At 38.9% G+C, this 27264-nt stretch overlaps 1 protein-coding gene across 2 annotated transcripts in view; it reads left to right on the forward strand.

Annotated features, from left to right (window-relative positions):
• The window catches only part of dscamb (DS cell adhesion molecule b), a 204371-nt gene that overhangs the window by 161138 nt on the left and 15969 nt on the right, over positions 1-27264 (forward strand). For both annotated transcript variants that reach the window (XM_039654250.2, XM_039654251.2), the window contains exons 12-24: positions 3725-3921; positions 7823-7919; positions 8011-8139; positions 9191-9358; positions 9481-9551; positions 12349-12589; positions 14493-14639; positions 18091-18246; positions 19123-19256; positions 20199-20352; positions 23353-23470; positions 23764-23927; positions 24431-24529. In XM_039654250.2, coding sequence (XP_039510184.2) covers positions 3725-3921; positions 7823-7919; positions 8011-8139; positions 9191-9358; positions 9481-9551; positions 12349-12589; positions 14493-14639; positions 18091-18246; positions 19123-19256; positions 20199-20352; positions 23353-23470; positions 23764-23927; positions 24431-24529 — 1875 coding nt within the window. The remainder of the gene's footprint in view (positions 1-3724; positions 3922-7822; positions 7920-8010; positions 8140-9190; positions 9359-9480; positions 9552-12348; positions 12590-14492; positions 14640-18090; positions 18247-19122; positions 19257-20198; positions 20353-23352; positions 23471-23763; positions 23928-24430; positions 24530-27264) is intronic.

Here is a 27264-nt window from a genome sequence, read left to right on the forward strand (position 1 = left end):
ACGTATTTGTAGTATTTTGAATGAAGGGTAATCCATCTTGTAGCTGGTTGGTTTGTTTCAAGACTTCAAACTCTTTTGAAGATTTGTTCTACATTTCTGTAGAGAAATGAATGAGAAATATACTTCTATGCTTTGTTAAAATGGGCGGACTCGCGTCAGATCTTCAGGGAAAAGCATCCTCCGCTAAACAGCAACAACATTTAGAGAAGGCGGAGGGATATTTTCATTTTTTAATGTGTCGCACTTAACATTCATGGTTGTCATGCAAAATAAATCAGCGTTCTCTGGTATGGCGGAGCTTGCGAGTGAATAAGAGATGAGAGTTAAACATTCACAGGCCTGACTCTGACACTCTCCATCATGTCAACTCCTGCCACTTCACAGCACACTAAAACCCACCAGCTCACACACACCTCCCAGAGACTGCGTGTGTGTTCGGCTGCCTGTCCTTGAACAACTGAATGTTGTGACTGGGCCGAATGTCCAAGGTGTTACACCCCTTTATAACAAGTTCTTCCACGTCATTGCTTTTTTGGGACATTTTCACATTTCTACAAAATGTTTAACTAGACAACTAACATCAAGAGGTTCTGATTGCCCCTTTAAACAGCTCTGCACAAGTCTCTAGCGATTGATACTATAGTATTCACCATGTAGGGCCCAACTCTTGCACATGTTGGTTGGGTGGGTTTTAATCACGGTATTGCTGAGCAAAACAAGCAGAAGGATCTATGTGAATAATCGAAGTGTGCTCATCTTTTAATCATAGCCATGTCTGCCAGAAAGAGAGACGGATCCCTCACACCGCTCCGGGGTAACAGGGTTGAGGCAGTGTGAACTCAACAGTGAACAAGTTTGCTTTCATCTCATTTACTTTATATGAGGCGATCCAATCACTGCCCGATTGAAAATAAAGCTACTTTTGAGGAAAGACACTTATGGAGCAGTGCCAAGGTGTACCAATGATGAATTTAGGCCAACGTAGATGGTTATGACAGGTCGGGACATTTATTTTGAGAGTGTGTGTAATCCAGATTGTTTGCATTTTTTTCTGCTGTGACCCATATGGATGCGCACGTTTTGTTGGTGATGAGGTGACCATGTGTCATAACCTGTGCGCATAGACTTCAGTGTCACTACAGTTGTCTGTGCTGAAGGTCTTCTGATTTGCATATGAGTTGTGCTGCCTAAGTTTATTCAAAGAAGGTCATTTTTGATTGATCCTCATTATGTGGAAATATATATATATATATATATATATATATGAAGAGTTCAGATGCAAAAGCCTCTAAATGCCATTTGAAATTTTCTTCTAAAATGAAAATTTTTATCAAACTTGTATATTTAAGTTCAGTAATTTCACTTAAATGACAATTAATAGGTAATCTTCATTGCCATTTAAGTGAAATTACTGAACTTAAATATACAAGTTTGATAAAAATCATCATTAAAGAAGAAAATTTCAAATGGCACTTAGAGGCTTTTGCATCTGAACTCTTCATATATGTATATACACACACACACACACACACACACACACACACAATACAGAGTCATTCCAGAATTGCGTGTACATTTCAAGTAGAGAAAGAAAACAAAAAATAGGATTTTTCTGTTAAACTTTTTTATTTTCATAGAATGTAGTTTAAATTCAACATTTTCAACATTAAATTTGTAAGATTTAAAATATTAAGACTGACATCAATGTACAATACAGAAAAATCTGTCAACTCTGTTATAGACATATTGGGTTGATGATAACAGAGTTGTCGATAACAGAGTTGATAATAGCAGAGTAGATGATAACGGAGTTGATAATAACGGAGTTGATAATAACAGAGTTGACGATAACGAAGTTGATAACAACAGAGTAGACGATAAAAGAGCAGACGATAACAGAGTAGACGATAACAGAGTTGATGATAACAGAGTTGACGATAACAGAGTTGATAATAGCAGAGTAGATGACAACGGAGTTGATAATAACGGAGTTGATAATAACAGAGTTTTGACGATAACGGAGTTGATAATAACAGAGTAGACGATAACAGAGCAGACAATAACAGAGTAGATGATAACAGAGTTGATGATAACAGAGTAGACGATAACAGAATTGGCGATGACAGAGTTGATGAAAGAGTTGACGATGACAGAGTTGGCGATAACAGATTAGACGATAACAGAGTTGGTGATAAAAGAGTAGATGATAACAGAGTTAACAGAGTTGACGATGACAGAGTTGACAATAACAGAGTTGACGGTAACAGAGTAGACAATAACAGAGTAGACGATAACAGTAACAGAGTAGATGATGACAGAGTAGATGATGACAGAGTTGACGATAACAGAGTTGATGACAACAGAGTTGACGGTAACAGAGTAGACGATAACAGAGTAGATGATAACAGAGTAGACGATAACAGAGTTGACAATAACAGAGTTGACATTTTGTGCTTTAGCTCAAATGCTAACCTCAAACAGGATTTTATAGATTTTCACCATATTATTGTTTTTAAAAAGTGAATGAGAGTTAATAATAGATTTGACAAATACTTAATCTACTATTGGTGTATCCTAAATATTTTGTACAAATTAATGAAAGAATAATGACTGACATCACTGCTTTCCTGAATTTCCCAAAAGGGGAAGTGTCATCGTTTGGTGCAATTCACATACTTTTTACAAATGCTTTGGAGGGTTTATTTTGTTTCATAACAGAGTTGACCAGAACGTAACCCCAGACAAAAAAAAATTTTTATTATTATTTAAATTGCATAGAATATATACAGTATTTTCTGTACTATTTGTAATTGTTTATATAACTTAATAGAGTACGCACAAAAAAAATTTGAAAATTAGACTTGTTTCATAATAATTGAAGTTGAATGTATGAATCAGGAGGCAGAGATAGACAATAATAGGTGGAGTGGAGTTAATATTTCCAATTACTTTTTTCCCCTAAATATACATAAAGCATTATTTGTAGAGAGAGTTTAATATAATTTGTGTTATTATTCAAAACTGATTAAAATTATATATATATTAACATAACAGATTTGTAATTCTCATTATTTTCAGTAATGATTCGATTCAAATGATTTTGTCATTACTGTACTACAGTATATTACAATTTTTGTGTAGTGTTGAATTTATCCAACATACATGAATGTAAGAATATTATATTATGTGTTATGTCCTAACTTTGACCAGGCTTGGAGACCAGAAGTTTGTGTTAAACATGATCCATGTTATTCCAATATTATTTGAAAATGTCTCAAAGAGCATCTTTTGTGCTTTAATGGAAAAGCCCACATTCATTTATACCGAGGATGTTTCATGATTAATGTCACATGTTAGCTAGAAATAGTGACTTTAACAAATCTTTCTTTTTTCATCATAACCTTTCTTTCTTTTAAATAGCTTTAAATCCTACCTAAATGTTATTTTGTTCATGGATTTCTCAGTGTGTATTATAATATTACTATAATTTACTCATTTTCACATGATAGTAATGATAATTATGCAAGGAATAATTCAGGCTAAAATATGTTCTCGACAGGATTTTTGTGATTCACAATAATTGTGAAAGTACATGTTTTATAAAGGATTTGTATATTTCTGTGCCATGTGAAAGTAAGTGCTGTGTCTGTGTCGTCACTGATGTCAAATAATATTTGACGTCTAATGTCAATCTGTGTGTCTGTCTGTTTGTCGTTCTCTTCAGTTCCTGCTATGATCACATCATACCCCAACACCACACGAGCGGAGCAGGGTCACATGACTGAGATGAGCTGCACTGCTCACGGTGAAAAGCCCATCAAGGTTCGCTGGGAGAAGGAATCTCACATCATCAACCCAGACATGAGCCGCTATGTGGTTACGGTGAAGGAAGTGGGCGACGAGGTCATATCCACCCTGCAGGTGAGCGAAGGGCCATTCAAACTGAGAATGCAATCACACGCCTCATTTCCAGGAGACATATTCAGGTTTGCCCTGGACTTGCTGTCAGTGAGCGACATCATTTCCTGTCAAAAATCATCCTGCACTTTCACAAATAACCACACAATATTTGTGCTTATTTTCAACATAAAACTTGCGCTTGCAACTCAGTTATACTTCTAACGTGGCGTATTTACTTCTAATGAATTGTAAGTTATATTCAGTTTGACTGAATGCTAAAAACTTTATGATTTAAATGGTGTATACTTTGTATGAAGTACAGTAGGTGAAACATATGCAGTATGCATATGGCAAAAACATAGTATCCATTTGGCAAATATATGTGTTTTTAAAATATTTTATATATTAATATTTTATTTTCATATTTTATAATTTTTTTTATCTCTAGCATCCACATTTGCATTTAGCCTAAGACAAGTCTAAGATTGGAAATGTATTTTCTTGGTGTATGATATATTTTAGTATATGTAAATATATTTTCATTTTCAAAAAAAGAGTTCACTGTTGCAATATATATACACAGCAAAATCCCCAGTGTTAAAATAACACTCAGAGTATAATATATAAACTCTGAGCAGAGTGTTAAATGAACACTGAAAGAGTTAATGAGATAATTAAGTGAATAATTGTAATATATTTTAAGTCAACATCATGGTGATCAGTGTTTGGTTTAGCAGTGCTCTTGACCCTTAAATCATTAACTTTAGATTTTGTTTGGCTGCAGTATGTGACTTATAACAGCCAGACAAACAAATAGAAACGGTGATCTGTTGGTGTTAGTTGTGCTTTTACATAGTAATTAATTGACCTGAATCGCTGAACTCATCACGAGCATAAATTCTGAATTAAATTTACCTCATGGATTTTAGCAGCACGGCCATTATAGAACATACCATTTTTAGCCTTTTCAATGAATTCCAAATGATCAAATTGAAAAAAAAAATTCCAATTTTTTTCATGTAGGCACACACAGACATCAAGAATTAGCGTATAAATCTCAGCAATGGTGACAAACAGATCACCTCTGAACATAAGCTCATTATTTATTCATGCAGCAATGCATAATGGGAGCCATGAATGAGTTTTGATAGGTGGCACCCAGAATGCAATGCAACATGCTTTATGATTGTCACCATTGTTGAGATTCACAGGCTAATTATTGATGTCTGTGTGTCATCAATATAAAGAAGAGAAACTTTTAAGAAATTATTTTGAATACATTGTAAACGTTAAAAATATGCTATACAAGGTCACTGCTGCTATAATTAACAAAGTACACCTAACACAGAAATTAGACTCTACATGAATTCAGTGGTTCAGGTCAAATGATTGTGAAATACTGATTATGTTAAAACTCAACCATCACCAACAGATCACCTTTTCTATTTGTTCATCTGGCTGTTATAACTCATGTACTGCAGCCAAACAAAATCTAAAGTTAATGAATTAAGGGTCAAGAGCCCAACTTAATCAAACACTGATCACCATAATGGTGACTTAAAATTCCTTCAGCGATTCAGCTTGTTAACATCAGGTGTCTTCAATAATGCTCAATCATCACTCAAATATTCACTTAATTATCTCATTAACTTTAATACTGCTTCAGTGTTTATTTAACACTCTGCTCAGAGTTTATATAATTCACACTGGGGATTTTGCTGTATATATATATATTGCTTTATGGGATTACCTCAGGAATAAATACACTTATTTTGAATCACAATTATAAAAAATAAATAAATATCTTGCCTTTTGGCAGTCCAGTCAAATAATGGCCTTGTTTGAACCTGGTATTAGGATGCGTTTTGATCGATCGGTGTGGACGACGCTAAATACAGGAGTAAACGTGTTGAGAAAATATAAATACATTTCTCAAGTAACTACAAAGAAACGGCAACACATTGAATTAAATATTACATTTTGAAGTAGAAAAACACACAGAAGTCAGAACCACCGAAGTATTCATAATTTTGGGCTTTTCTCCATGATTATGAAAAGTTTGAATGAACTTAAAGCCCTTACTACATAACAAGGAGGAGGGGAAAACACTAACATTTATGGCCTTAATACAAAAACAAATCTCACGATCAGAAGCCTTAAAGTCAACTGTGCTGATGGGTAATTATTTCCACATGCAAACCACAAAATTGTAATAAATGAATCAACCAATCCGTTAGGAGGATCTGGTATATAAAAGGAAATGACCCTGGAAGACAAAGAACATTGAGCTCTTGATGGTTCCAATAAGTATTATTGGATATGTTTGCAGATATGTGCAATTGTTTTGTTCATCATTGCACAAAAGATATCTTGGAAATTTGAAATGAAATCAAGCACGTAATCTTGTGTACTATGATTGGACTGTTACGCTTGTGTCACCTTCACTTTATCCTAATATGATATGAAACACAAGCCTTCATAGATGCTGCAGTGTGAGTGGTGTCCATTCTGAGGAGACGTGCACGGAAATTGTAGGAAACATATGATTCATTGTTCTCACAGACATGAAAAGTCAAGGAAATTAGTCAAATCTTTCAAAATAAATCTGGAAACTTATTTTGCTTCCCACTGAAATATTGCTCATATAGAAATTGCTTTTTGGTACTTTCTACACTGTCTGTCGATGGTCTTCCTCGAGTCATTTACACATTACATCCAAATGTAATAATTCAAAAGACCGTACCTGACATAATCATAAAAATCCATCCCACCGATCTCTACCAAATGACTTTGAAACATGAATGACACACTGTAAAAAAATATTGTTGGTTTAACTTAAAAAAGTAAGTAACCTGGTTGCCTTAAAATTTTAAGTTGATTGAACTGGAAAAAGTGAGTTAATACAATGAAGGAGATTAATTTAATCATCAGAAACTCAAAATATTAAGTTATCTCAACTAAATAAATTACTTAAAGGGTTAGTTCACCCAAAAATGAAAATTCTGTCAGTATTTACTCACCCTCATGTTGTTCCAACCCCGTAAGACCTTCGTTCATCTTCGCAACACAAATGAAGATATTTAAGATTTTAAGATCGCTCCTGCATACAGTCCATAGGCTTCTTGAGGGACTGGCTCTTGCTGTCCCCGAAAAGTCATTAAAGACATCGTTAAAATAGTCCAAGTGACTACAGGGGCTCAATCTTAAGTTTATCAAACGACGAGAACACTTTTGTGCGCAAAAAAACAACAAAAATAACGACTTTATTTCAACTATTCACTTCCTTCTCCATGAGCCTGTAAGTCAGTTAACGTAGTGTGATTGCGTAGAGCTACGTCACACGTAGGCTCACTATTGGCCGACGCTGGTCATGTGTGTGTGATGCGTGTGACGTACAATAACAGAAGCTTACGCTATTAAACTAGTAACCTGACTCGCGCAGAGGGAGAAATAAACGAATAGTTGAAATAAAGTCGTTATTTTTGTTGTTTTTTTGCGCACAAAAGTGTTCTCGTCGTTTGATAAACTTAAGATTGAGCCCCTGTAGTCACTTGGACTATTTTAACGATGTCTTTAATGACTTTTCGGGGACAGCAAGAGTCATTCCCTCAAGAAGCCTATGGACTGTATGCAGGAGCGATCTTAAAATCTTAAATATCTTAATTTGTGTCACGAAGATGAACGAAGGTCTTACGGGGTTGGAACAACATGAGGGTGAGTAAATACTGACAGAATTTTCATTTTTGGGTGAACTAACCCTTTAAGTTGATTTGACAAAAGAAAAAAATGTGATAATAATGATGACTGTATTGTGATTACAGTGCAGGAATGTAAACTCGAGCAGCAATACTCCTACTAAAACGCCTTTATGTACCAGTCAAAAGATGATATCTCTTTTAATTCATAATTTGTGTCTTCACAGATCTTACACACCGTCCGAGAAGATTCTGGCTTTTTCTCTTGCATCGCTATCAACTCTTACGGTGAAGATAAAGGAATCATTCAGTTGATAGTGCAAGGTGAAGTTTCTGCTCCGTTGTCTAAATTATATTCTAGTTGTTTTTTAAAGACAAAGTCTTAATTATTGTCCCTTCCAACATTTCCCCGAAGATCGTCCTGACCCTCCTGAGGTCGAGATCAGAGAAGTGAAGGACCGAACCATCGCGCTTCGCTGGACAATGGGCTTTGATGGAAACAGCCCTATAACAGGATATGACATCAACTATAAAAACAAATCCGGTAGGAGATTTATTCATATATACAGTCAAACCAAAATGTATTCAGCTTCAACATTTCTCGCATTATCACAGTTTATTCGCTATAGTTTAGAAAATGGTAATAAAATATGACAAGAACTCAGAGTCTGAACTCACTTACTTTAGGGCTGTCAAATGGTTAATCCCGATTAATCGCATCCAAAATAAAAGTTTGTGTTTACATAATATATGTGGGTGCACTGTGTATAATTATTTTATATATATATATATATATAAATACACACAGATGCATGTATATATTTAAGAAAAAATATTATTTATATGTAAAATATTTATATTTATAAATAATATAAATTATATAGAAATCTATATACAGTATATACATGAAAATATTTCTTAAATATATACAAGCATGTGTATTTATATATATAAAATATCTCTTAAATTTCTTAAATATATACAAGCATGTGTATTTATATATATATAGATAAAATAATTATACACAATGCACCCACATATATTATGTAAACACAAACTTTTATTTTGGATGCGATTAATCGCGATTAATCATTTGACAGCCCAAGTATATATATGTATATATATATATATATATATATATATATATATATATATATATAGAGAGAGAGAGAGAGAGAGAGAGAGGAGCACCATCGCCATGGTGTTTGTGTGTGTGGATGTGTGTGTGTTCCAGTGCTGCAAGAATTGACCAATCAGCATCTTAGACTGGATTGAGTTATTAATCTGGATAGACTGAGTTATTAAATCTGACTGGATGAGTTACATTTACATTGGCTGAATTCCATGTGCCAATCATTCATAGAGCGATCTTTGATCATGTTGCTTGGCAACTATAAATAGCCTAGTTAGGCTAATGAACTAATTACTTAAGAAGTATACACATGGAAGTATTGCTAATTGTTATTGTCATTATTAATAAACGTAATCATTCTTTTTTGGATTGTCTTACACCCTTTAAACTGAAATGACTGTACCATAGCCTCTTGTGGTTTATTGCATTATCACACACTCTGTTTTGCTCCTTTTCCTTTAAGCTTCATGGGCCGCATCTCAAATGACCAAAGACGTCTCCCCTCAGCTGAATCAGGCCACCATCATTGAACTCCACCCTGCCTCCACCTACAACATACGCATGTTTGCCAAAAACCAGATCGGAGAGAGCCGACCAAGCAACGAGCTGACCATCACCACAGATGAAGCCTGTGAGTATATTCCTACAGGCTTTCTACAGTACGCTGTGCTTTCAGACATTGTGTTATCTGTGGCGCCACCTAGTGGCTCAGTGCAACATTTCCTCTGTCTGACCTGCATGTGATCGATCCAGCACCTGATGGCGCTCCTCAAGAAGTGCAGCTGGAAGCGATCTCATCCCAAGGCATCAAAGTCACGTGGAAGGTACTACTGAGGAACTACTCACCCATGGCAGAGAACCAATTTGCATGCTATCCCGCATGAATTTGTGCTGGCTAGTGGCTACATCACAGTACATTGTACAGGAATATTTGGGGTTTAAAGGAATAGTTCACCCAAAAATGGAAATTCTGTCATCATTTGCTCACCTTCATGTTGTTCCAAACCTGTATGAGTTTCTTTCTTCTGCTCAACACAAAAGAAGGTATTTTGAAGAATGTGGGTATAATCAAAAAGTTGACTGGGCCCCATTGACTTCAATCATGGGGCCCATGATTGAAAAAAGATACGGTAATGCTTCCTTTTACAGTTCAGTTACCCATGTAAATACTATGTACTTATTTTAATAACTACAATTACTGGGTAATAACTAGTACTAACCCTGAACCTACCCCTAAACCTACCCCTGTTCCATGTACTTACCTTATATTAGCCAGTAATTTCTAGGTAAGTACACTGTAAGTACTGTACTGTAAAAGGAAGCGTTACCAAAGATACTCTGGAAGTCAATGGGGTCCATCAACTGTTTGGTTACCAACGGTCTTCAAAATATCTTCTTTTGTGTTCAGCAGAAGAAAGAAACTCATACAGGTTTGGAACAACTTGAGTAAATAATGACCTTACATCCAGCCTCGAAAAAAAAAGTGTGATAAGATTTGCGCAAACCGTTGCTAATGCAACGCTGATGATAAAATGCGCAACCTATTTGATATCTATTAAGAGTTTACCGCTTTAAAACACAATGGAGAATGTCCAACATGATCTAAAACAGGAAAAAACATCATCCTGCAATTTAACAGTAGTAATGAGGAGCGCATCAATGATCTTACCTGTAATTATGTCCTTATTGTTACAAATTCTATAGTTAAACATTTACAATAACTATTTTACTTTCTAGGCTAAATACAAGTTAGAAGGGGACCTTTTTGAATCATTGACTAAACAATTGACAGAATTGACAGAACAAAATGTGTTCTATAATGACCGATTTTAGGAAAAACCAAGCTTTTAGATATTCCAAGAGATGACTTAAAAATTTGATTTAAAAATGCTTAAGTTTTTGCTTAAATAAAAATAAAAATAAGTAAAATAAAATAAAATAAAAATGAAATAAAATAAGTTAATGCTTAAATAAAACAAAATACATTATTATCCTATGTTAACAAGTAAATGCTAACTAGACTATAAGTTAATTGCAGATATGTTATCAATGCATGTGTGGATGACAACACAAAAAAATTATTTGGCAAATTTAAATAAATAAATAAATCTCATCAGGGAGCATGCTAAACTGTTCACACACCCCCCAATCTTCAAACCAGAACTACGCCCTTACCACTGTTTTTTTTTTTTTTTTTTTTTTTTTCAAATACGTATACGGTATATGGGGAAAAAATCAAGATGGATCATATATATTATTTCCATCACAAAAGTTTTGTGAACAAATGCAACAAAAACGTTTTAACAATTTTAACTATTAAAGGGTTAGTTCACCCAAAAATGAAAATTAAGTCATTAATTACTCACCCCCATGCTGTACCAACCCCGTAAGACCTTCGTTCATCTTCGGAACACAAATAAAGATATTTTTGATTGAATCTGAGGGCTGGATCACTTTTCCATAGACAGCCTGAGGGAATGACACTTGACGGCCCAGAAAGTCATTAAAAGAAAAGGTTTAAATATTCCATGTGCCTACAGTGGCTCAACTATAACTTTATCAAGCGACGAGACTACTTTTTGTGCGAAAAAAAAACGTAAATAACGACTTTATTCGACTTTCCATTACTTCCTTATGGGCGCATGCGCGAGAACTGAGACGAGACCGTTCTTCTTCGACTACTTTTTGTTACCGGCTGCTCACCGCTTAGGAGTTTTACCGCCCCCTACCGTATAAGATGACGTACTGATATAGCCGGAGGCGCAAAACGTTCTGTTTACAAGCAGTACGTCATCTTATACGGTAGGGGGCGGTAAAACTCCTAAGCGGTGAGCAGCCGGTAACAAAAAGTAGTCGAAGAAGAACGGTCTCGTCTCAGTTCTCGCGCATGCGCCCATAAGGAAGTAATGGAAAGTCGAATAAAGTCGTTATTTACGGGGGGTTTTTTCGCACAAAAAGTAGTCTCGTCGCTTGATAAAGTTATAGTTGAGCCACTGTAGGCACATGGAATATTTAAACCTTTTCTTTTAATGACTTTCTGGGCCGTCAAGAGCCAGTCCCTCAGGCTGTCTATGGAAGAGTGATCCAGCTCTCAGATTCAATCAAAAATATCTTTATTTGTGTTCCGAAGATGAACGAAGGTCTTACGGGGTTGGTACAGCATGGGGGTGAGTAATTAATGACTTAATTTTCATTTTTGGGTGAACTAACCCTTTAACATTATTTCATCTGATCCGAACCCGGAAAAGTCCCTTTAAATAGTTCTAGAGTAAAATATCAGAAGACTGTCTCTTTTCCCTATTTAAGACTTACAACAGTTACTTTTTCTCCTATTCATTTTTCTGTGAGTGGTCCATTTTCTCCTTATTTATACTGCATAGACAATAGCATAGACAAACGGTGGAGGAATGTGATGTTGAAGCCGCCACAGCAGTTTGTTAAACTAATCTAAAAGTTGATGTTTTAGGTAGGGAATTTTCCTAATATCGAAACACAATTTCATGCTTATACTGCCATACAGTTTTTAGTGCTTTGTTTAGAGAATTGGAATGCAGTCATATTTACAGTAGCCGAGAAACTGCCTTTCTGTTCTTGCAATATCTACTCTGTTGTATCTTTCAGCCCCCCCTGAAACACTTGCAGAATGGATTGATCCGAAGTTACCAAGTGTGTTATCGGGAGTTTGGGACAGGGGGCAGTCCCCAGTACAACACCATCAATGTAGACACCACGGGGGACACCGAAACCCTCACTCTGGATAACCTGAAGAAGTACACCCAGTATGAGGTGCGGGTGCAAGCGGCCAATCGGGCAGGAATGGGTCCCACCTCAGAGGAAATCACCATCACCACGCTAGAGGATGGTTAGTCAACATTGTGATCATAACCTTTGTTGAATTTACATACATATGAAAAAAAAATCCCACCATTCTTCACTCGATTTACTCTTAGCAAAATCAAAGAGCGAATTGTTGTCATGTAATTTCAAACAAAAATCAGGCCAAAACTAAATTCTGGAAAAGTTTGCACTGGCTGGTAAACACCTATGAACTACCATTGGTCTGTGGTGATCACGGAAGAGATGTACCAAGAAGATTTCCACATCAAAAAAGGCGGAGCCCCAGAGCCACACCTACCAATTATGTCATCGCCACGGACCAATGACAGTTTCACGTGCTATCCGAATTATCATAAATATGAGTTTCCTTGTTAAAAATTGGACGTGGACAAATACCCAAGTCGTATTTACCATGGTGGATGGGTGTGCCATAAACTTCAACCATGACCGCTATTCTTTATTAGTTTACAGCGACATCGCCTTGTCTTGTCATTAAAGTAGTGCATGTTTACATACTGTATGAATAATCGGTTGAAGCGTATCGTATGTTTTATACACCGCGAAAATAGCCTGCAATTGACCAAAATTATCTAGATAGTGCTGTGCAACATGACATCATGACGTTTGCGTACACATACACGCCAATTTTGAGTCAAGTGGCGTGTTATCTCGACACATTTTGAGCTATCCGCGTGTATGCGTGTATGTCTACGGCATTAACGTCCGTGTCATTCCGCGTCTCTGTACACGCCGTCAAATGTCCGAGCAAAACAAAGCAAAATGTACATCTACATCTGGGGAGCTATGTTTTTCTTTCCTAGGATGGTAAGGGAACAGTCATAAATGCCATTAACCCCAGTGACAGGTAGGTTTAGGGACGGGGTTGAGGTAAGTCATATATTTATATATACAGTAATAACGTTAAGTCAACGGCGTTCATAAACACGCTGAAAAGCGCTTATGCGTGTTGATAGCACGCCAAAAATGGAAATACGAATTGGCATGTCATACACACGCTACTTCATGAGATCAGTCTGTGCTGTGAATGTTTAAATGATTGTCAATGAATGGGACACTAAAATCATTTTGCATTTAATTTAATATACGATTTTCAGTTTCACTTTATTTTGATGGTCCCTTTAACACATTCTGTTGACTATAAGTGACGTTGAACTTACATGTCAACTAACTCTCAGTACAGTATCAGTACAGTATCAGTAGACTTGTGGGGTTAAAATAAGTTGACATGTAGTTGCAGAGTTACTTATTAGTCAGTAGAGTGTCTGTTGGAGGAGCCTCAATATTAAGAGTTCCCTACTGAAAAATACAGGGTTTGTTTTGCATATTGGGACCAGCTTGGGATGCTGGCGTGCTGGTGGACCAGCAAATGTTGTCTTTTGGGTGCTGGTATGATCCCAGCAATACCACAACAAAAGTTGCGTATGTGTTAAAAGTCGTTGAAGTCTGTTTGCGGTCACCATTATGGTGATTAGTTTTGAATTACTTGATTGGATACTTGGCCCTTGACTTTGGTTGAATGAATTCTGCCTTTGTTAAAAGTTCATGATATCAAGAAAGTTAGATAACATGTAGTTGCAAAGTTACTTATAGTAGTAGAATGTTCAAAAGCAAGTGTTACCAGGTTTTCTCAACAAATAGGCCAGAATAAAACTGGTGTCCTTCATGATCTCTGTTCTTTCCAACAACAAAGCACTTGAATGCAAAGAGTTCGTAATCATGAATTTCCGATAGCACGTGAAATCAACGTACGCTGTTTACCAGCCAGAGCGAACTTTTCCAAAGTTTGTTTTCTTTTTGCTGAAAAAGCTTGTGTTTATTCAAAATGACATCACACCAATTCGTTCTTCGCACTTTCGATTGAAGTATATCAGGGCCTTAAAGCTGTCTGTTCTGTTGACCCACCACAGTGCCCAGTCGCCCACCTGAGAACGTTGTGACAACAGCCACCACTCCAGAGACCATCTCCCTGTCCTGGTCTGCTCTCCCCAAAGAAGCGCTCAACGGCATGCTGCTGGGATACCGTGTCATCTACTGGGCCAATCTACCTGATGGAGGTCAGCCACACTTTCATACATTTATGCATAATTATGTAGCTCACAGATGCCAACCCCCAGTTCTTAAGGTGTGTTCTTGGATGAAGGGCATTTTTAGTTTGGATTGTTTTAGACTGCAGAGGCCTTGGTGTTTTGGCCAACTGGAGGATGGTCCTTAAGATATCATTCTAATATCATGATTTGGTGCATCACTATCAATATTGAAAAAAATGTTGCTGCTTAAACTGTGATTTGCTACCATTTAAAATTAAAAAAAAAATGCAAAAAAGTATTTTATTCAGCATTTTATTCGACCCTTAATTTAACATCTTCAAGTCCCTTTCGATAAACAACTGACAAATCAGCATATTACAATAATTTCTGAAGGATCATGTGACACTGAAGACTAGAGGAATGATGCTAAAAATTCAGTTTTGTTCACAGGAATAAATTATATTTAAACTTAAAACATTTCTTTTAAATTTAAATACAATTTCACGATATTACTCAATATGTTTTACTTTATTTTTGATCACGTAATCATAAACACTATTTTGTTAGTTTTACCTTTTACAGCACTATGTTATTCTTCTAGTTATTTAAATCATGTGGATAATGAATCGGAAATCTCTCACATTCACAGAAAATAGCTTACTTTCTCATTTCACAATAAGGTGTATACTCTGTTTAATGACTTAATGAAAATATATAATGGACACAATTTGAATTCAATTGCATTTATACCTCAGACCACCAGAGGGCATGGTGGCTTTGTTGAATGGGGACAGGAAGTGAGGGAACAGAGGGCAGAAGTACTGAATGTACAGATTGGCTACTACCAATCAGGTTTACTACCATTCCCAACCCAGCAAGCAATTTTGCTTTTAAAAGACGTCTAATAGCCGTCCAAACACAGCCCTGACGTCTAGGTTAAAATTTGGGCTGTCAGTGAAAAATGTAATAGACGTCTAAACCATCGCCCAAGAATAGACTAGTCATCAATTAGATAACACGTCAAAGAAATGAAACCAAACACCCTGTAATCACCAACTTTGCTTACATGATGGAATATCATAGATCTCGCAAGTTCAAATGTTAATGTCAAAAAATCACCCCCTCAATTTTGTTTTCTCTGGCTAACCAGTTTCCCCACTGTCTTGGAAAACCTTTAGTACTATTTTAAAAAGTTTATAGACCTAGAAAATTCATGTAGATTAATAAAATCTGACAGAAAATCCAAATCAAAGACGATTTTTTATTATGAATAAACATTTTTGTAGTTATTCCGAGCCGTGGTTTTAAAAGGTCGGAATTTTGAGTAAAAAAATATTCTTCAAAATTCCTGTCCAGTAAATCAAGTTCGACTGGAAAAAGTTACATAAATCCCGTGGTAAGAAAGAGTGGAAATCCTTACAATCAAACCGTATCAAGCCTTTGAATGTTGTTGTGGACAATGAGGGACTCAAAAGTTGAGAATCTCTTGCCAAAATCCATAATGATAATAATGCGACGTTAACAATGTGATTTTATCTATTTTTGATTCATTATTTGAACAGACTTCAGCCTGATGTCAACCGGTTGCTTAGACCAAGGGAGCTTTTTTAAGATAAACTATGAGGTTTTGGCTTCAGAAAATGTGACCTTCTTAACACTTATGTGATCTTTTGAAAGCATGATGAATGTCGGCATGAGAGAGCACGCAGCAGAAAGAGCAGTGGCCGTTTTCCAGGCTGCACTGCAGAGCCATTAATAATTGAACTACAATAAGATATTGATGCAAGGGTAAAAATCAAAAGGGAGTTTGGCACATGCTGCAGTCTGTAAATGTGTTGTATATTGTAGTATTGTAGAGGACACAGTGACCTATGACTATACAAAATGCAATTAATTGCCCAGTGCAAACGATGATGATGATGAGAGTTAACCATTTTAAGAGAACCCTGACATGATATGTGGCATATGCCAACATATAGATAATTTGTGCTGGGTTTGGTAACACTTTATTTTAAGGTGCTTGTAATAAGCAGTAATTAACAGTTAATAAGACACTTATAAGACCTTATAAGATACATATAAGCATCAATTACTTCATATAAGTGTTAATTAAAGCACAATTAACACATTTATTATTGCTTATAAGACAATTATAAGCCCTTATAAGAAACTTGTTAACAAGCTATGTATACCTCATGAACCTTAATAAGATGTTTATTAACATTAATTAGACTTAATGAGTGTTAGTAATTTCATAAAAACACATTTATTATTGCTTATAAGATATTTATGAACACTTATTAGAAACTTGTTAAAAGTTTATGGACCACTTATCAATGTTAATAGGATGTTTAATAACAGTAATTAGACTGTAAGAGGTTTATATTAATGCCTTATTATGGCTAATCAATCCTTTATTATGCACTTATTACCCATTAACAATGCACCTTTGCAGCTACCTAAAATAAAGTGGGAATAGTGTCTTATTTAAATTAATAACTCCTTTATTATGCACTTATTACCCATTAACAATGCACCTTTGCAGCTACCTAAACGAAAGTGGGAACAGTGTCGGTATTATTAAGATGAGTGTATTGTGTATATGATCAATTATTAATAAATTATCCATTTGAAATACACACAATGGATTAGTGATGAAGCTTAAAAACACACGTTAAGACAGATCTTTTGGAAAGGTATTTGTTTTAGTGAACAAGCTTTTAAAACCATTTAACGATTAGTGCAATTATATACTGACAAGAAAATCAAATTTAATTACTGTTATTAAACATCCTATTAACTTTGATAAGTGGTCCATAAACTTTTAACAAGTTTCTAATAAGTGTTCATAAATATCTTATAAGCAATAATAAATGTGTTTTTATGAAATTACTAACACTCATTAAGTCTAATTAATGTTAATAAACATCTTATTAAGGTTCATGAGGTATAAATAGCTTGTTAACAAGTTTCTTATAAGGGCTTGTAATTGTCTTATAAGCAATAATAAATGTGTTAATTGTGCTTTAATTAACACTTATATGAAGTAATTGATGCTTATATGTATCTTATAAGGTCTTATAAGTGTCTTATTAACTGTTAATTACTGCTTATTACAAGCACCTTAAAATAAAGTGTTACCCTTCTTTCTTTCAATCTGATGAGAAACGTTTCATTTGAAAATCGTTGAAGTTTAAATGCACAATATCTTGGTAAGTCTGAGCACAGTTTGAGACACTATTGAGGTCCTTGAAACTCACTTGTGTCCTTGAAAAAGAGATACAAGTGAGATTATAGGTGGTTCCTCAGGGGGGAGTTGAGAAGCAGGCCATTTACTGTAAGCATACACCTGTAAGTCTTCATCTGATCTCCATTTAATTGCCGTTCGATGTAGAAAAACAATTGATTTATTAAAGAGACCTCCTCAGATCAGTTAACAGTTTGTGTGTGTGTGTGTGTGTGTGTGTGTGTGTTGCAGAGCTGGGAGAGATCAGGAACATCACAACTACCAAGCCTTCACTAGAGTTGGAACGGCTGGAGAAATACACCAACTACAGTATCCAGGTCCTGGCCTTCACTCGAGCCGGAGACGGCGTTCGTAGCGAGCAGATCTACACGCGCACCAAAGAGGACGGTGAGACTCCCTCCAAATGCACACACTTGCATTCTTTTACATAGGCAATGTTAAAAATACTTCCCGTTTTCAGTTTAATCTAGAGAAACAATTTAATTTAACATCTTCAAGTCCCTTTCGACAACATCTGCCATGTTTGAAATGATTGTTCAGTCATTGATCCAAACGCAAAGCACATGTTGCAAAAGGCAGTTGTTGTTGAGTCCATAACAGCAGACTTCGCCAATATGGATCTAGTGGTTCATGTAGGTCATCTTCAAACCAGAAGGTTGGTGGTTCAATCCCCGGTTCCACCTGACCCAGTGTCGAGGTGTCCATGAGCAAGACACCCAACACCAACTCCTTCCGACGAGCTGCATGGCTGACACCGCCGTCAGTGTGTGAGTGAGTGAATGTGAGGCAAAATGTAAAGCGCTTTGGTGGCCATTGGGTCTGTGAAAGCGCTATATAAATGCAGTCCATTTACCATTTACCATAGTCTGCATTCACCAAGGGACTCTCTCACTCCTGGATCACATTGATTTCTTCTGCTATGGACTCAACAACCCCTTACAATCAAAGAACGAATCAACTAGAAAATAAAGGACAACAAAACATGGGGCAGAACAGGAAATAGTCCACACAAGACCAGGGGAACACGGGATCATGGCAAGCGCCTTAAGTAAGCCATTTGTAGGTTGACTTCATTAAACAGACATCTCAACCCAAAAGCAAAACCAATCCACATGATAGGGGTGACTGGAGAAACCATGTGACATTACACACCTCATCTTTACATGCGGTTAGAAACTGTAGGTCTCTTGCTTTGTAGCATACAATGTGTCTTTTCTAGTGCTTCTTCTCTGTGAATGATGTTATTTCTCTTGCTAAAACCAGTTCCTGGCCCTCCGGCTGGAGTTAAGGCAGCTGCTTCCACAAGTTCGGTGGTGTTTGTTTCCTGGCTGCCTCCATTCAAGCTCAACGGGATCATCCGGAAATACACCGTGTTCTGCTCCAACCCTTACCCCACGGTGAGCGTAAGCTGTGACTCCCCACAGCCCAAACAACCCTTCAAATATCATGATTTACCAAACAGTATTTTATTCTCAGAATTCCAATCCTGGAGGCACTCCCAAAAGCTTACATTACGTTTCCTTTATCTGACCCATCTATTTTTGGTCTTGGGAGACTACTAATGAGCTGATGAATTTATTCTGGAGTGTTTGATTAGGTAGAGATCGAAAATGTGTAGTGCTGAGGTGCCTCTAGGAACAGGGTTGGGAAACATTGAAGTAAGAGAACATTCTTACTTTGGATCTGCTATATTCGCTTGTTAAGTTTTGAAGTAAGGAATACTGTTTCCAGGGCTGGGCAAGTCTGGCCTCCAAGGTTAGGGCTGTAGTACTCGAGTCCGGACTCGAGACCGTTTTTCTATCTCGGACTTGAGACAAGGTCTCGGACTTGGTCTCGGACTCGCTGGTATTCGGACTCGGACTTGTCTCCGTCTCGGCCACTGGTCTTGCCAAATACGGCTTTTGGTCTTGACCGAGTCCAACATTTTTGAATGTGTGTTCATTTATTAGGCAAGCCTATCAGGGAAACGTTAACTTAGAAAATGCCAAAATTAACCGACCAAGTGCTCACTACAACGGAGCGCGTCTTCTCTATTACTATAGTTACTGCGTTATTTCCTTATCACTTCTCACGTGGGTTTGGTGGTGAAAAATAGTTTACAGACCAGAAAGAGTTGTCTGCAATTCCTTACTATTGTAAAGCCGTGCAATGTAAACCCCCCTGTCGCCAGAACCAGGTAATCAAGGTCTTTAGAATCACTACAAACTTGCTGTTAGGTTTGTTGGAGCAAAACTCAAGAGTGGGATTGGACACCGATGTCCTAAATGTAAAAACAATGAAAGAGTGTATTTTTGTTTGTTGTTATTCTCATGAAAGCTTTTCATCGGGTGCCATTACAGGTGATCAGTGAGTTTGAGGCTGCTCCTGATGTTTACTTCCGTCGTTTGACCAACCTGAACCAGAACTGGCAGTACAGCATCTGGGTTGTGGCGGTCACTGCGGCGGGTCGTGGGAATACCAGCGAGATTATCACCGTAGAGCCCCAAGCTAAAGGTACGGAAGATATGGCAATCAATCCCCCTCTTCACAACTTTATACAAATGCAGCCATATAGAGTTCCACAGGGATGACGTATTGTTGGAAATTTGCATCACCCTGATTCCAGGATTTTTCCATTGGCTTTTGGATTATTGCAAATAACCAACAAAAGCTTATGAATCCTACATGTTTTGTTTATCATGATAATAATCACAAATGAACACAACTTCTGCGAATTTTGAAGCCTAAATACAATTGCCAGAACAAGCAAAAGCTAAACTTAGGCTATATATGAGCTGCACCACGGTCACATGACTTTAATGTCACCACCATTAAAGGTCCCTTCTTCGTGATTCCATTTTTCAAACGTTAGTTACTGTGTAATGCTGTTGTAAACTTATAAAGCTCAAAGTTCAATGCCTAACGAGATATTTTATTTAACAGAAGTCCCCTTTCAAAGCCTACAGCGAACGTCCGGTTTGGACTACATCCCTCTTCTTTTTCTTCCTTTTTCAATGACGTAATTAGAACAGTTTTTTGACTAATCTCCGCCTACAGGAATACCTATAAAACATATATTACAAATCAAAACTCGTGTACATGTGTAACTAAGTTAGGAATAAACAAAGACTTATTTTAAAAATTCAACCACAAGCTTTTATAACAGTTTGTAACATTTAACATTAAAATTTAACCATTAGTAAACAGCTTACCACTGTAAACATCCTGCAAAAATCGTGTTTGAACAGGTTCTAATCGATTCTCTTCATCTATATTCCCCGGGTTTGATTCAGGCTCAAATTGCTATGGTAATATGTTGGACATTTTTACAATAACAATCAGCGCATACATCTCCGATTTATGGTAAGAGGCGTGACCTTTCCGGGCAACGTGCGATAAGCTGCTGTCCAATCACAAAACAGGAACTGCTGGCACAATCAGAACTCGTTACGTTTTTTTCTGAAGGAGGGACTTTATAGAGCAAGGAAGTCATCATCGGCCCGTTTTTTAGACAGTAAAAAGAGCGGTACACAGATAAGTAAATTGTGTGAAAAATACTGTTTTTTTGTTTTTTTTTTACATGCGAAACATGAACACATTATATTGCACACTGTACACACAATCAAAGCTTCAAAAAAACATGAAGAACGGGACCTTTAAGCTACTTGACAGGGTTTCCAGTCTGTGTTTTCCCTGAAAGTTTTAGTTTGAATATTTTGCAAGATTGTGATTATAAACTCAGTGAGGCTGTGAGAAATGAGAAAGTGGACTAATGAGTAAAGTCTTTTCATGTTCAGTGTGATGATGTTCAGTGGTGGAATGTAACGAAGTACAAATACTTTGTTACTTTACTTAAGTACATTTTTCACGTATCTTTACTTTACTTAAGTAGAATAAATAGTGCATACTTTTTACTTTTACTTCGTTACATTTTGCAGCAATTATTATACTTTCTACTCCACTACATTTCTACAACTTCTGTTACTTTTTCATTACATTTTCTGATCAGTTTTTCCCCTGCCAAAACGTAACCTGACCATCCGTTCGTTGCACGTTTGTCTCACCAGTGACGTTTGGTTGCCATAGATATATCAACCTGGTCACACTGTGTTTATCGTGCAATTTATACGCGAAAATGTGTTTTTATGTGCATAGGAAATGCACCATGTGTAATAGGCCTATACATTTGGTTAGGATTAGCCTATGGCAAGCCAAGAGGTTCAGAATTACACCATAAATTAATTGCGTTTACTGCCAAACATAGTTATTAATATATAGTAAGGATGAGCGCATGATGTGCATATTGCCTAATTGCAAGCTTGTTTCAGAAATGGTGACAACAATTTTTTTTTACATCATTATAGGAGTATTAGGTGGAACGAGTTAGAATTAAATGTTTTATTAATCATTAGAAAAAAATAGACATTAAGAGAATAAATTGTTATGCAAGCACTTTTACTTTTAATACTTAAAGTACATTTAAAATCAGGTACTTTTTACTTTTTACTTAAGTATGGTTGTCATTGTGTTACTTCTACTTTTACTAAAGTAAATATTTATCTGTTTATTTGTACTTTTACTTAAGTACTGAGATTCAGTACTTCTTCCACCACTGATGATGTTTCATTTCCCCAACAAACTCGATAATCCAATTTAGCCACTTGTTTAAGACAAATAAAAGCTTAAAGAAGTAGTTCACTTTTTTAAAAAAACTTTTGCTGATAATTTACTCACCCCCATGTCATCCAAGATGTCCATGTATTTCTTACTTCAGTCGAAAAGAAATTAAGGTTTTTGATGAAAACATTCCAGCATTTTTCTCCATATAATGAAGTTCATTGGGAACCAAACGGCTCAAGGTCCAAATGAGAGTTTCAGTGCAGCTTCAAAGGGCTTTAAACGACACATGACGATGAATAAGGGTCTTATCTAGGACCCTTCGAGTCATGACTCGAAAAAAGATTTGTTCATTTTGATGAACGAGTTTGAACAGGAAACTCACGAACTCTCATCACAGAACAGATTACTTAAACTTTGTTATTTATTTTTTAAATGACCAATCGGTTTGCTAGATAAGACCCTTATTCATCGTCTGGTGTTGTTTAAAGCCCTTTTGACCTTGAACTGTTTGGTTCCCATTGAAGTCCATTATATGGAGAAGAATCCTGGAATGTTTTCATCAAAAACCTTAATTTCTTTTCAACTGAATAAAGAAAGACATGGACATCTTGGATGACATTGGGGTGTGTAAATTATCAGCAAAAGTTTGTTTTAAAGTGAACTACTCCTTTAACAAAGGGTATTACTGATGTATTTTATGTCATAGAATTAAAAGAAACTCTTGACTGTGTTAACCTTATTACCTTAGTCAAAAACCCATTAAAAAAACACATTCACTTCAGGATGATACTAAAACTGGTTTCTGGGTTTTGGCCACTAAAATACATCATCCCTGCAGCACTCTATTGTACCAATAGCAGGAGCAAATTGACACGGCATTGTTTGTTTTTCAAGCCCCTGCTCGAATCCTGACGTTCAGTGGCACAGTGACCACCCCCTGGATGAGGGACATTGTCCTTCCATGCAAAGCAGTCGGAGACCCTCCTCCAACCATCAAGTGGCTGAAGGGAAAGTATGTCCGATTTATGAGTTCTTCACATTTAAACGTGGAAAATTCTTCAACTCCAGCCTATGTTTTAGCCAGACAAAACACTCTTGCATTTTAAGATGTCGTCATTTTGTAAACTTGTCAAAATGTGTCTTTTTTATTATAAAGTATTCTAAAGATTTTAGGGGAAATATAACTTTTTTTTTTTTGTAAATTCATTTTTACAAATCATGCATGAAACACCAGAATGAATTTATTCTTGCTTATTTGCTTTTTATTTGCTATGAAACCGATATGAAACTGATGTTTTCCTGCAGTAATGGTACACCTGCTCCAGTTTCAATCGATGGTCGTCGCAGCGCTCACAGCAATGGCAGCTTTGTTATTCGTACCATCAAAGCAGAGGATTCTGGGTACTACAGATGTGTTGCCAGCAATAACTGGGGTTCAGATGAGATCATGCTAAATCTTCAGGTCCAAGGTGTGTTTGTGATCAAATAATCAGAATATACTCTTCAGAGAGAGCTTTTTTGTGTATTGAATTATTTACACAGTTTATGCCTTCGATTTGAGTGTTTTTGTTAGCAAGTGGCAAGTCAAAACTAACCGATTTAACTAGGAACACCAAACGACATGATTCATACTTAGTATTGTTGTACAATGTGAAAACAAATCTGTGAAAAAGAGAAAAAAAAAATGATGTAGCCGATAAATAGTGAGGGTCACAGCGAAATTTTGTGCGCAAAACATTAAATTGTCAACAGTGTCAGCTCTTACAGAAGTCACTTTCAAACCAAGCAGCTTTCTGTTGGGCAACGCTTGCATGAAATCTGCATGTGAAAATCCTTTAATATTCCTGATTTTTATTGTACTGAATGTTTGTTTTACCCACAGACATTTGGTGAACAATGGTAAATGTGACTGCGCTTTTAGTGGCTGACAAATGACACTATTTTTTGTGTGTTTACTCTCAAAATATTTCAGTACCTCCGGACCAACCACGCCTCACAGTGACCAAAACCACGACCACTTCCATCACGCTGTTCTGGATCCCTGGAGACAATGGAGGGAGCTCCATCAGAGGTTGGGCTGCACTGATATTTGCATCCCATATTTGCATCCACATTAATGTGTAATATTTTAAAGGGATACTTCAGGATTTAGCATTAAGCTTTGTATTAGTAGAAAACCTGTAGTATTTTTCGATTTACCCTGCTTTCCACCCTCATATCCCCCTGAGATGAGAGATTTATGTATTTTCTTGTCTGGAAAATATCCTCTGATGGCTCAAAAATCATAATTTTGACGATTGTCGTCCAGAGGCTAAAGACTACAGTCAGTAGTAGGGTCTGCATGTCCTCAACCCGCCTATAGAGGGCGATCTCACTCACAGAATGAACACACAGTGTCGGCCATCTTTTTTTGGAAGCTAAGCTAGCAGGCTCTTGTTCTGTGGAGAAAGCTGAGTAGTAGAGGTTACCATCCTCTTTTTCACGGACATGACCGGCTGTCGATGTCCGGGATTCAGCTTTTGCTTTCTGCTGTCGCTATTCATTGTTTACATGCACAGCATTTGTTTCAGTCTAGCTGAATTCATTCTGATTGGTGAATCTGAACGTAGTGTTTACATGAACACTAAACAAGTGATCGGTTGATGTGTGTTTCAACATTGCTAAGAAAATTCCCGCTCCTCCGTGAGAGATACGAGACCGGTGCGTCTCACAGCTGTCGCTCATCGGTAATCACGCCACCGGCCTCGCGCCGTTCTCCCGTGGCCCTCATTCGTCCCGCTCGCCACAGTAAACGTGACTCGCGCCGTTCTCCCGCGGCCCTCACTCGTCCCGCTCGCCACAGTAAACGTGATTCGCGCCGTTCTCCCGCGGCCCTCACTCGTCCCGCTCGCCACAGTAAACGTGACTCGCGCCGTTCTCCCGCGGCCCTCTCTTGTCCCGGTCGCCACAGTAAACATGACTCGCGCCGTGCTCCCGCGGCCCTCACTCGTCCCGCTCGCCACAGTAAACATGACTCGCGTCGTTCTCCCGCGGCCCTCACTCGTCCTGCTCGCCACAGTAAACATGACTCGCGCCGTGCTCCCGCGGCCCTCACTCGTCCCGCTCGCCACAGTAAACATGACTCGCGCCGTTCTCCCGCGGCCCTCACTCGTCCCGCTCGCCACAGTAAACATGACTCGCGTCGTTCTCCCGCGGCCCTCACTCGTCCCGCTCGCCACAGTAAACATGACTCGCGCCGTTCTCCCGCGGCCCTCACTCGTCCCGCTCGCCACAGTAAACATGACTCGCGCCGTTCTCCCGTGGCCCTCATTCGTCCCGCTCGCCACAGTAAACATGACTCGCGTCGTTCTCCCGCGGCCCTCACTCGTCCCGCTCGCCACAGTAAACATGACTCGCGCCGTTCTCCCGCGGCCCTCACTCGTCCCGCTCGCCACAGTAAACATGACTCGCGCCGTTCTCCCGCGGCCCTCACTCGTCCCGGTCGCCACAGTAAACGTGACTCGCGCCGTTCTCCCGCGGCCCTCACTCGTCCCGCTCGCCACTGTAAACGTGACTCGCGCCGTTCTCCCGCGGCCCTCACTCGTCCCGGTCGCCACAGTAAACATGACTCGCGTCGTTCTCCCGCGGCCCTCACTCGTCCCGCTCGCCACTGTAAACGTGACTCGCGCCGTTCTCCCGCGGCCCTCACTCGTCCCGCTCGCCACAGTAAACATGACTCTCGCTGTTCTCCCGCGGCCCTCACTCGTCCCGCTCGCCACAGTAAACATGACTCGCGCCGTTCTCCCGCGGCCCTCACTCGTCCCGCTCGCCACAGTAAACATGACTCGCGCCGTTCTCCCGCGGCCCTCACTCGTCCCGCTCGCCACAGTAAACATGACTCGCGTCGTTCTCCCGCGGCCCTCACTCGTCCCGCTCGCCACAGTAAACATGACTCGCGTCGTTCTCCCGCGGCCCTCACTCGTCCCGCTCGCCACAGTAAACATGACTCGCGCCGTGCTCCCGCGGCCCTCACTCGTCCCGCTCGCCACAGTAAACATGACTCGCGCCGTTCTCCCGCGGCCCTCACTCGTCCCGCTCGCCACAGTAAACATGACTCGCGTCGTTCTCCCGCGGCCCTCACTCGTCCCGCTCGCCACAGTAAACATGACTCGCGCCGTGCTCCCGCGGCCCTCACTCGTCCCGCTCGCCACAGTAAACATGACTCGCGCCGTTCTCCCGCGGCCCTCACTCGTCCCGCTCGCCACAGTAAACATGACTCGCGTCGTTCTCCCGCGGCCCTCACTCGTCCCGCTCGCCACAGTAAACATGACTCGCGTCGTTCTCCCGCGGCCCTCACTCGTCCCGCTCGCCACAGTAAACATGACTCGCGCCGTGCTCCCGCGGCCCTCACTCGTCCCGCTCGCCACAGTAAACATGACTCGCGCCGTTCTCCCGCGGCCCTCACTCGTCCCGCTCGCCACAGTAAACATGACTCGCGCCGTTCTCCCGCGGCCCTCACTCGTCCCGCTCGCCACAGTAAACATGACTCGCGCCGTTCTCCCGCGGCCCTCACTCGTCCCGCTCGCCACAGTAAACATGACTCGCGCCGTTCTCCCGCGGCCCTCACTCGTCCCGCTCGCCACAGTAAACATAACTCGCGCCGTTCTCCCGCGGCCCTCACTCGTCCCGCTCGCCACAGTAAACATGACTCGCGCCGTTCTCCCGCGGCCCTCACTCGTCCCGCTCGCCACAGTAAACATGACTCGCGCCGTTCTCCCGCGGCCCTCACTCGTCCCGCTCGCCACAGTAAACATGACTCGCGCCGTT

Source organism: Pimephales promelas, chromosome 16 (genome assembly GCF_988280905.1).
Source record: "Pimephales promelas chromosome 16, fPimPro1.hap1.1, whole genome shotgun sequence".
NCBI lineage: Eukaryota > Metazoa > Chordata > Actinopteri > Cypriniformes > Leuciscidae > Pimephales > Pimephales promelas.